Raw genomic sequence first — 11,200 nt, 5'->3', positions numbered from 1 at the left:
CTGTGTGTCTCTGTGTGTCTCTGTGTGTCTCTGTGCCCATCTCAGGCCAGCCCATCAACCCCCAGTCGCGCATCTACCCCGAGGAGATGATCCAGACGGGAATCTCCGCCATCGACACCATGAACAGCATCGCTCGCGGGCAAAAGATCCCAATCTTCTCCGCTGCCGGCTTGCCGCACAACGAGGTAGTGTCAGTAGTAGTATCAGTAGTAGTATCAGTAGTAGTATCAGTAGTAGTATCAGTAGTATCAGTAGTAGTAGTAGTATCAGTAGTAGTATCAGTAGTAGTAGTATCAGCAGTAGTAGTATCAGTAGTATCAGTAGTAGTATCAGTAGTAGTATCAGTAGTAGTATCAGTAGTATCAGTAGTAATAGTATCAGCAGTAGTATCAGTAGTAGTAGTATCACCATCAGTAGTATCAGTAGTAGTATCAGTAGTAGTATCAGTAGTAGTAGTATCACCATCAGTAGTATCAGTAGTAGTATCAGTAGTAGTAGTATCAGTAGTAGTGTCAGTAGTAGTAGTATCAGTAGTAGTAGTATCATCATCATCATCAGCAGTAGTATCATCATCATCATCAGCAGTAGTATCATCATCATCATCAGTAGTAGTATCATCATCATCATCAGTAGTAGTATCATCATCGTCAGTAGTATCATCATCATCAGTAGTAGCGTCATCATCATCAGTAGCATTATCATCAGCAGTAGTAGCATCATCATCATCAGCTGTAGCAGTAGTGTCATCATCATCATCAGTAGCATCATCATCAGCAGTAGTGTCATCATCATTATCATCAGTAGTAGCATCATCATCAGTAGTAGTATCATCATCAGTAGTAGTATCATCATCAGTAGCATCATCATCAGTAGTAGTATCATCATCATCATCATCAGTAGTAGTATCATCATCAGTAGTAGCATCATCATCATCAGTAGTAGTGTAGTATCATCAGTAGTAGTATCATCATCATCAGTAGTAGTATCATCATCATCAGTAGTATCATCATCATCAGTAGTAGTATCATCATCATCATCAGTAGTAGTATCATCATCATCATCAGTAGTAGTATCATCATCATCAGTAGTAGTATCATCATCAGTAGTAGTATCATCATCATCATCATCAGTAGTAGTGTCATCATCATCATCATCAGTAGCATCATCATCATCATCAGTAGTAGTATCATCATCATCAGTAGTAGTGTCATCATCATCATCAGTAGCATCATCATCATCAGTAGCATCGTCATCATCATCATCATCATCAGCTGTAGCACCACCATCATCATCATCAGCACCACACCTTCACAGACGCTGCTGCTGCTACCGCTCACCAACAGCACTTGCCCCTACAGTCTGCCGAGGCTACACGGGGGACCTTTGCCTGTGTGTGTAGCAGTTAGCGCTGCACTACGGACCTGGCGACCCGGGTTCGATTCCCGCTCACGGCCAACACCAGTGACGATTATCTGAACCGGTCCAGGGCCTCCCCTAGGTCGACTCAGCCTCAAATGAGTACCTGGTGCGGTGTGTAGTAAACATCGCCACTGGGGAGACAAAGGCGGTCGGGCGTGGTGCTGGCCACCCACCCCCTCTGTGCCGTTCCGGCCTTCATAGGTGCTACTCGCTAACAGCACTTGCCCCTACAGCACTGTTAGAGGCTACCTGGGGGAGCTTTGTCTTTGTGTGTGGGAGTGGCTGAGTGAGTGGCTGAGTGAGTGAGTGGCTGAGTGAGTAAGTGAGTGGCTGAGTGAGTGAGTGGCTGAGTGAGTAGCTGAGTGAGTGAGTGGCTGAGTGAGTGAGTGGCTGAGTGAGTGAGTGAGTGGCTGAGTGAGTGGCTGAGTGAGTGAGTGGCTGAGTGAGTGAGTGAGTGGCTGAGTGAGTGAGTGAGTGGCTGAGTGAGTGAGTGGCTGAGTGAGTGAGTGACTGAGTGAGTGAGTGAGTGGCTGAGTGAGTGAGTGAGTGGCTAAGTGAGTGGCTGAGTGAGTGAGTGACTGAGTGAGTGAGTGAGTGGCTGAGTGAGTGAGTGGCTGAGTGAGTAGCTGAGTGAGTGAGTAGCTGAGTGAGTGAGTGAGTGGCTGAGTGAGTGGCTGAGTGAGTGACTGAGTGAGTGAGTGAGTGGCTGAGTGAGTGAGTGAGTGGCTGAGTGAGTAAGTGAGTGGCTGAGTGAGTGAGTAGCTGAGTGAGTGGCTGAGTGAGTGGGTGAGTAGGTGTGAGTGTGTCTGTGTGACATTGGGGAGACAAAGGCGGCCGGGCGTGGTGCTGGCCACCCACCCCCTTCGTGTGCCGTGCCGGCCTTCATAGGTGCTACTCGCTAACAGCACTTGCCCCTACAGTCTGTTAAGGCTACACAGGGGAGCTTTGTCTTTGTGTGTGGGAGTGGCTGAGTGAGTGGCTGAGTGAGTGAGTGGCTGAGTGAGTGAGTGAGTGGCTGAGTGAGTAAGTGAGTGGCTGAGTGAGTGAGTGGCTGAGTGAGTAGCTGAGTGAGTGAGTGGCTGAGTGAGTGAGTGGCTGAGTGAGTGAGTGGCTGAGTGGCTGAGTGAGTGGCTGAGTGAGTGGCTGAGTGGCTGAGTGAGTGGCTGAGTGAGTGAGTGACTGAGTGAGTGAGTGAGTGGCTGAGTGAGTGGCTGAGTGAGTGAGTGACTGAGTGGCTGAGTGAGTGAGTGGCTGAGTGAGTGAGTGGCTGAGTGAGTAGCTGAGTGAGTGAGTAGCTGAGTGAGTGAGTGAGTGGCTGAGTGAGTAAGTGAGTGGCTGAGTGAGTGGCTGAGTGAGTGGCTGAGTGAGTGGGTGAGTAGGTGTGAGTGTGTCTGTGTGACATTGGGGAGACAAAGGCGGCCGGGCGTGGTGCTGGCCACCCACCCCCTCGTGTCCCGTGCCGGCCTTCATAGGTGCTACTCGCTAACAGCACTTGCCCCTACAGTCTGTTAAGGCTACACAGAGGAGCTTTGTCTTTGTGTGTGGGAGTGGCTGAGTGAGTGGCTGAGTGAGTGAGTGGCTGAGTGAGTGAGTGAGTGGCTGAGTGAGTGAGTGAGTGGCTGAGTGAGTGAGTGGCTGAGTGAGTGAGTGAGTGGCTGAGTGGCTGAGTGAGTGGCTGAGTGAGTGGCTGAGTGAGTGAGTGAGTGGCTGAGTGAGTGGCTGAGTGAGTGAGTGACTGAGTGAGTGAGTGAGTGGCTGAGTGAGTGAGTGAGTGGCTGAGTGAGTGGCTGAGTGAGTGAGTGACTAGGTGGCTGAGTGAGTGAGTGGCTGAGTGAGTGAGTGGCTGAGTGAGTAGCTGAGTGAGTGAGTAGCTGAGTGAGTGAGTGAGTGGCTGAGTGAGTAAGTGAGTGGCTGAGTGAGTGAGTAGCTGAGTGAGTGGCTGAGTGAGTGGGTGAGTAGGTGTGAGTGTGTCTGTGTGACATTGGGGAGACAAAGGCGGCCGGGCGTGGTGCTGGCCACCCACCCCCTTCGTGTGCCGTGCCGGCCTTCATAGGTGCTACTCGCTAACAGCACTTGCCCCTACAGTCTGTTAAGGCTACACGGGGGAGCTTTGTCTTTGTGTGTGGGAGTGGCTGAGTGAGTGGCTGAGTGAGTGAGTGGCTGAGTGAGTGAGTGAGTGGCTGAGTGAGTAAGTGAGTGGCTGAGTGAGTGAGTGGCTGAGTGAGTAGCTGAGTGAGTGAGTGGCTGAGTGAGTGAGTGGCTGAGTGAGTGAGTGGCTGAGTGGCTGAGTGAGTGGCTGAGTGAGTGGCTGAGTGGCTGAGTGAGTGGCTGAGTGAGTGAGTGACTGAGTGAGTGAGTGAGTGGCTGAGTGAGTGAGTGAGTGGCTGAGTGAGTGGCTGAGTGAGTGAGTGACTGAGTGGCTGAGTGAGTGAGTGGCTGAGTGAGTGAGTGGCTGAGTGAGTAGCTGAGTGAGTGAGTAGCTGAGTGAGTGAGTGAGTGGCTGAGTGAGTAAGTGAGTGGCTGAGTGAGTGGCTGAGTGAGTGGCTGAGTGAGTGGGTGAGTAGGTGTGAGTGTGTCTGTGTGACATTGGGGAGACAAAGGCGGCCGGGCGTGGTGCTGGCCACCCACCCCCCTCGTGTCCCGTGCCGGCCTTCATAGGTGCTACTCGCTAACAGCACTTGCCCCTACAGTCTGTTGAGGCTACACGGGGGACCTTTGCCTGTGTCTGTGTGTGTGTAGATTGCGGCTCAGATCTGCCGTCAGGGTGGGCTGGTGAAGAAGGGAAAGGACGTGATGGATTACAGTGATGACAACTTTGCTATCGTCTTCGCTGCCATGGGGGTACTCACTCACTCACTTAGTCACTCACTCGCTTAGTCACTCACTCACACAGTGACCCACTCACTCACCCACTCACTCACTCACTCACTCACTCGCTCGCTCACTCGTTCGTTAACTCACTCGCTTAGTCACTCACTCACTCGCTTACTCACTCACTCGCTTAGTCACTCACTCACACAGTGACCCACTCACTCACTCACCCACTCACTCACTCGCTCACTCACTCGCTCGCTCACTCGTTCGTTAACTCACTCGCTTAGTCACTCACTCACTCGCTTACTCACTCACTCGCTCATTAGCTCGCTTACTCACTCGCTCATTCACTCGCTCACTCGCTCATTAGCTCGCTTACTCACTCGCTCATTCACTCACTCGCTCATTCGCTCGCTCGCTCACTCACTCGCTCACTCACTCGCTCACTCGCTCGCTCGCTCGCTCGCTCACTCACTCGTTCACTCACTCACTCGCTCATTCACTCGCTCACTCACTCATTCACTCGCTCGCTCACTCGCTCACTCGCTCACTCGCTCACTCACTCGCTCATTCGCTCGTTCACTCACTCACTCACTCGCTCATTCACTCGCTCACTCACTCATTCACTCGCTCACTCACTCGCTCACTCGCTCACTCACTCGCTCACTCACTCGCTCACTCGCTCGTTCACTCACTCACTCACTCGCTCACTCGCTCACTCACTCGCTCATTCGCTCGTTCACTCACTCACTCACTCGCTCATTCACTCGCTCACTCACTCATTCACTCGCTCACTCACTCGCTCACTCGCTCACTCGCTCACTCACTCGCTCATTCGCTCGCTCGCTCACTCACTCGCTCGCTCGCTCACTCACTCGTTCACTCACTCACTCGCTCATTCACTCGCTCACTCACTCGCTCGCTCGCTCACTCGCTCGCTCGCTCGCTCACTCATTCACTCACTCACTCACTCGCTCGCACATTCACTCACTCGCTCACCCACTCACTCACACAGTGACCCACTCACTCACTCACCCACTCACTCGCTCACTCACTCGCTCACTCGTTCACTCACTCACTCACTCGCTCGTTAACTCACTCGCTTAGTCACTCACTCACTCGCTTACTCACTCGCTCATTCACTCGCTTACTCGCTCGCTCACTCACTCGCTCGCTCACTCACTCGCTCGCTCACTCACTCGCTCGCTCACTCATTAACTCACTCACTAACTCACTCATTAACTCAATCACTCGCTCACTCACTCGCTCGCTCACTCACTCGCTCGCTCACTCACTCACTCACTCGCTCGCTCACTCATTAACTCACTCATTAACTCACTCACTAACTCACTCATTAACTCACTCATTAACTCAATCACTCGCTCACTCATTAACTCACTCACTAACTCACTCATTAACTCAATCACTCGCTCACTCACTCGCTCGCTCACTCACTCGCTCGCTCACTCACTCACTCACTCGCTCGCTCACTCATTAACTCACTCATTAACTCACTCACTAACTCACTCATTAACTCACTCATTAACTCAATCACTCGCTCACTCATTAACTCACTCACTAACTCACTCATTAACTCAATCACTCGCTCACTCACTCGCTCGCTCACTCACTCGCTCGCTCACTCACTCGCTCGCTCACTCACTCACTCACTCGCTCGCTCACTCATTAACTCACTCATTAACTCACTCACTAACTCACTCATTAACTCAATCACTCACTCACTCATTCGCTCACTCACTCACTCGCTTACTCACTCGCTCACTCACTCATTCACTCACTCTCTTATTCACTCGCTCACTCACTCATTCGCTTACTCACTCCCTCACTAACTCACTCATTCACTCACTCATTCACTCACTTACTCACTCACTCACTCGCTTACTCACTCGCTCACTCACTCATTCACTCACTCTCTTATTCACTCGCTCACTCACTCATTCGCTTACTCACTCCCTCACTAACTCACTCATTCACTCACTCATTCACTCACTTACTCACTCACTCACTCGCTTACTCACTCGCTCACTCACTCGCTCACTCACTCGCTCACTCACTCATTCACTCACTCTCTTATTCACTCGCTCACTCACTCATTCACTCACTCTCTTATTCACTCACTCACTCACTCGCTTACTCACTCGCTCACTCACTCATTCACTCACTCTCTTATTCACTCGCTCACTCACTCGCTTACTCACTCACTCACTCACTCGCTTACTCACTCGCTCACTCACTCATTCACTCACTCTCTTATTCACTCGCTCACTCACTCATTCGCTTACTCACTCCCTCACTAACTCACTCATTCACTCATTCATTCACTCACTTACTCACTCACTCACTCGCTCACTCACTCGCTCACTCACTCACTCACTTACTCACTCACTCGCTCACTCACTCGCTCACTCACTCGCTCACTCACTCGCTCACTCTCTCACTCTCTCACTCACTCCACTCACTCTCTCACTCACTCCACTCACTCACTTACTTACTCATTCACTCACTCTGTGTGTGTCTGTGTGTGTCTGTGTTTGACTGTGTGTCTGTGGGTGTCTGTGTGTCTGTGTGTGACTGTGTGTCTGTGTGTGTGACTGTGTGTGTAACACTGCGTGTGTGTCTGTATGTGTGTGTAACACTGTGTGTATAACACTGTGTGTGTATGTAACACTGTGTAACACTGTGTGTGTGTGTAACACTGTGTAACACTGTGTGTGTGTGTAACACTGTGTATATAACACTGTGTGTGTGTGTAACACTGTGTGTGTGTGTAACACTGTGTAACACTGTGTGTGTATAACACTGTGTAACACTGTGTGTGTATAACACTGTGTAACACTGTGTATGTAACACTGTGTAACACTGTGTGTGTGTGTGTAACACTGTGCAACACTGTGTGTGTGTGTGTGTAACACTGTGTGTGTGTGTAACACTGTGTGTGTGTGTAACACTGTGTGTGTGTGTAACACTGTGTGTATATAACACTGTGTGTATATAACACTGTGTGTATATAACACTGTGTGTATATAACACTGTGTGTATATAACACTGTGTGTGACTGTGTGACTGTGAGTGTAGGTGAACATGGAGACTGTGTGTGTGTGTAACACTGTGTATATAACACTGTGTGTATATAACACTGTGTGTACTACACTGTGTGTAACACTGTGAGTGTAGGTGAACATGGAGACTGTGTGTGTGTAACACTGTGTGTGTAACACTGTGTGTGTGACTGTGTGTAACACTGTGTATATAACACTGTGTGTGTGTGTAACACTGTGTAACACTGTGTGTGTGTGTAACACTGTGTAACACTGTGTGTGTGTGTAACACTGTGTGTGTGTGTAACACTGTGTGTGTGTGTAACACTGTGTGTGTGTAACACTGTATATAACACTGTGTGTGTATAACACTGTGTAACACTGTGTGTGTGTATAACACTGTGTAACACTGTGTGTGTGTGTAACACTGTGTGTATAACACTGTGTGTGTATAACACTGTGTAACACTGTGTGTGTGTAACACTGTGTGTGTGTAACACTGTGTGTGTGACTGTGTGTAACACTGTGTGTCTATGTGTGTATGTAGGTGAACATGGAGACTGTGTGTGTGTGTAACACTGTGTGTGTGACTGTGTGTAACACTGTGTGTATATAACATTGCGTGTGTGTGTAACACTGTGTAACACTGTGTGTGTGTATAACACTGTGTAACACTGTGTGTGTATATAACACTGTGTATATAACACTGTGTGTGTATATAACACTGTGTATATAACACTGTGTGTGTATATAACACTGTGTATATAACACTGTGTGTGTATATAACACTGTGTATATAACACTGTGTGTGTATATAACACTGTGTATATAACACTGTGTATATAACACTGTGTGTGTATATAACACTGTGTGTCTATGTGTGTATGTAGGTGAACATGGAGACTGTGTGTGTGTGTAACACTGTGTGTGTGTGTGACTGTGTGTATAACACTGTGTGACTGTGTGTATGTAGGTGAACATGGAGACTGTGTGTGTATATAACACTGTGTAACACTGTGTGTATATAACACTGTGTGTGTGTGTAACACTGTGTGTATGTAACACTGTGTAACACTGTGTGTGTGTATAACACTGTGTAACACTGTGTGTATGTAACACTGTGTAACACTGTGTATGTAACACTGTGTGTGTATGTAACACTGTGTAACACTGTGTATGTAACACTGTGTGTGTGTGTAACACTGTGTATGTAACACTGTGTAACACTGTGTAACACTGTGTGTGTATGTAACACTGTGTGTGTATGTAACACTGTGTGTGTATGTAACACTGTGTGTATGTAACACTGTGTGTATAACACTGTGTGTATAACACTGTGTGTATAACACTGTGTAACACTGTGTGTATGTAACACTGTGTGTCTGTGTGTGACTGTGTGACTGTGTGTGACTGTGTGTGTACACTGACTGAGTGTAGGTGAACATGGAGACTGTGTGTGTCACTGTGTGTGTAACACTGTGTGACTGTGTGTGTGTAGGTGAACATGGAGACTGTGTGTAACACTGTGTATATAACACTGTGTGTGTGTGTACTACACTATGTGTGTATGTAGGTGAACATGGAGACTGTGTGTAACACTGTGTATATAACACTGTGTGTGTGTGTACTACACTATGTGTGTCTATGTAGGTGAACATGGAGACTGTGTGTAACACTGTGTATATAACACTGTGTGTGTGTGTACTACACTATGTGTGTCTATGTAGGTGAACATGGAGACTGTGTGTAACACTGTGTGTGTGACTGTGTGTAACACTGTGTGTGTGACTGTGTGTGTGCAGGTGAACATGGAGACTGTGTGTGTGTGTAACACTGTGTGTGACTGTGTGTATACAGGTGAACATGGAGACTGTGTGTGTGTGTAACACTGTGTGTGACTGTGTGTATACAGGTGAACATGGAGACTGTGTGTGTGTGTGTAACACTGTGTGTGTGACTGTGTGTGTGCAGGTGAACATGGAGACTGTGTGTGTGTAACACTGTGTGTGTGACTGTGTGTGTGCAGGTGAACATGGAGACTGTGTGTGTGTAACACTGTGTGTGTGACTGTGTGTGTGCAGGTGAACATGGAGACTGTGTGTGTGTAACACTGTGTGTGTGACTGTGTGTGTGCAGGTGAACATGGAGACTGCGCGCTTCTTCAAGTCGGACTTTGAGGAGAACGGCTCCATGGACAACGTCTGCCTCTTCCTCAACCTGGCCAACGACCCCACGTGACACACACACCACGTGACACACACACCACGTGACACACACACACCTACACACACACCACGTGACACACACACACAGTGACACACACACACCACGTGACACACACACCACGTGACACACACACACACCTACACACACACCACGTGACACACACACACACAGTGACACACACACAGTGACACACACACAGTGTGACACACACACACAGACACAACGTCTGCCTCTTCCTCAACCTGGCCAACGACCCCACGTACACACACACACACCTACACACACAGTGTTACACACACACACACCTACACACACACACAGTGACACACACACACAGTGTGACACACACACACACACAACGTCTGCCTCTTCCTCAACCTGGCCAACGACCCCACGTACACACACACCACGTGACACACACACACAGTGACACACACAGTGTTACACACACACAGTGACACACACACACACACAGTCACACACACAGTGTGACACACACACACACAGTCACAACAACCGCCATTCGCCACTAAGTGGCGGTGACGTCACCACGATGCTTGTGCCAGGCCAAGTGCACCTTGAGGCCACGTGAAGTGTCGAACGCCCGCTGGCAGGAGGTCACGGGGCAGACCCAGGTGCCACGGGTCGACTGACCGAGATGACCGAGATGACTGGCTGATGCACCACCTGTGCCCCCTACTGTGCCAACTTGCTGTGCTTTAGCCACCCGGCGCTCCGCTCGTTGTTGTGAGCGTCGCTCCTCCGCCCTCCGTTGTTGTTGGAGGGCGACTGCCTCCAATTGCCCAGTAGCGTCCTTCACGAGCCTCCTCCACTGAGGCCGATCTTGACACCGCTGGTACCAGTCATCGGCAAGTCCACTCAGCTCCACGTCCTCCTGTACCACATCACTCCATCTCTTCTCTAGCCCGTGCCGCGCCCGTCTAGCCCCCTCGATCCGGCCAAACAAAAGCTGTTTAGGCATGCGGTGGCTGGGCATGCGGTGGCTGGGCATGCGGGCTACATGACCCAGCCAACGCAGCCTTGCCTGCCGGAGGAGCTCACTGATGGGACTTTGCCCAGGATGGATCGTAGGCAGGCCAGCCTAAATGTTTCCAACCGGCGAAGATGCTCCACCAGGGGGGTCCACGTCTCGCAAGCGTAGAGAAGGGAGGGAATGACCGTGGCCGAGAAGACCTGAAGCTTCGTGCGGAGCGACAGACCAGGTAGCTTCCACACAGCGTTACGCAACCGATGAAAAGATATTGCCGCTCGACTGATTCGGAGTGAGACCTCTGCTGTTAAACTGGAGCCGGTCATAAGCACACTGCCCAGGTATGGGAAACTCTCCACTCTCTCCACAACTGCCCCATCACCAATTGGGAGTTGTGGGGGTGGAGTGTCCGATGGTACAAAATACCCAGGCAGGTGCTTAGTTTTGGTGGGGCTGATGGTAAGGCCCCACCTCTTAGTGGCACGCTCCAGTCTCAGCAGCAGCGTCTCCAACTCCTCTTCTGAATGAGCAGCTATTACCAAATCATCGGCATACATAACGTGGTTGACCAATAGGGAGCCATCCCTTGATCGCACCCGGGCGTCGATCAGCCTCCCATTATATCTGTACCAAATGGAAATTCCCCCGGTACAGCTATTGAAGGCTTCACGAACTACGCGGTCAAAATAGA

At 49.8% G+C, this 11,200-nt stretch overlaps 1 protein-coding gene across 1 annotated transcript; it reads left to right on the top strand.

Annotated features, from left to right (window-relative positions):
• The first annotated feature begins 43 nt into the window (after positions 1-43).
• On the top strand, positions 44-10,958 carry LOC133339398 (V-type proton ATPase subunit B-like). The gene is made up of 3 exons (XM_061547543.1): positions 44-185; positions 4,159-4,260; positions 9,429-10,958. The coding sequence occupies exons 1-3, from the start codon at positions 87-89 to the stop codon at positions 9,528-9,530; spliced, it is 303 nt and encodes a 100-aa protein (XP_061403527.1). The 5' UTR covers positions 44-86; the 3' UTR covers positions 9,531-10,958.
• Positions 10,959-11,200: the final 242 nt, after the last annotated feature.

The sequence above is a fragment of the Lethenteron reissneri genome, unplaced genomic scaffold (genome assembly GCF_015708825.2).
Source record: "Lethenteron reissneri isolate LAM-NWPU_2019-01 unplaced genomic scaffold, ASM1570882v1 scaffold_1857, whole genome shotgun sequence".
In the NCBI taxonomy this organism is placed as follows: Eukaryota; Metazoa; Chordata; class Hyperoartia; order Petromyzontiformes; family Petromyzontidae; genus Lethenteron; species Lethenteron reissneri.
This window is presented reverse-complemented; position numbering and strand designations above follow the sequence as displayed.

Excerpts from the sequence above, each read along its gene's own strand:
- LOC133339398 (XM_061547543.1), top strand. The coding sequence starts at position 87 with ATGATCCAGACGGGAATCTCCGCCATCGACACCATGAACAGCATCGCT. Across the intron at positions 186-4,158 it reads CCGGCTTGCCGCACAACGAG|ATTGCGGCTCAGATCTGCCG; the intron begins GTAGTGTCAGTA and ends GTGTGTGTGTAG. Across the intron at positions 4,261-9,428 it reads TCGTCTTCGCTGCCATGGGG|GTGAACATGGAGACTGCGCG; the intron begins GTACTCACTCAC and ends GTGTGTGTGCAG.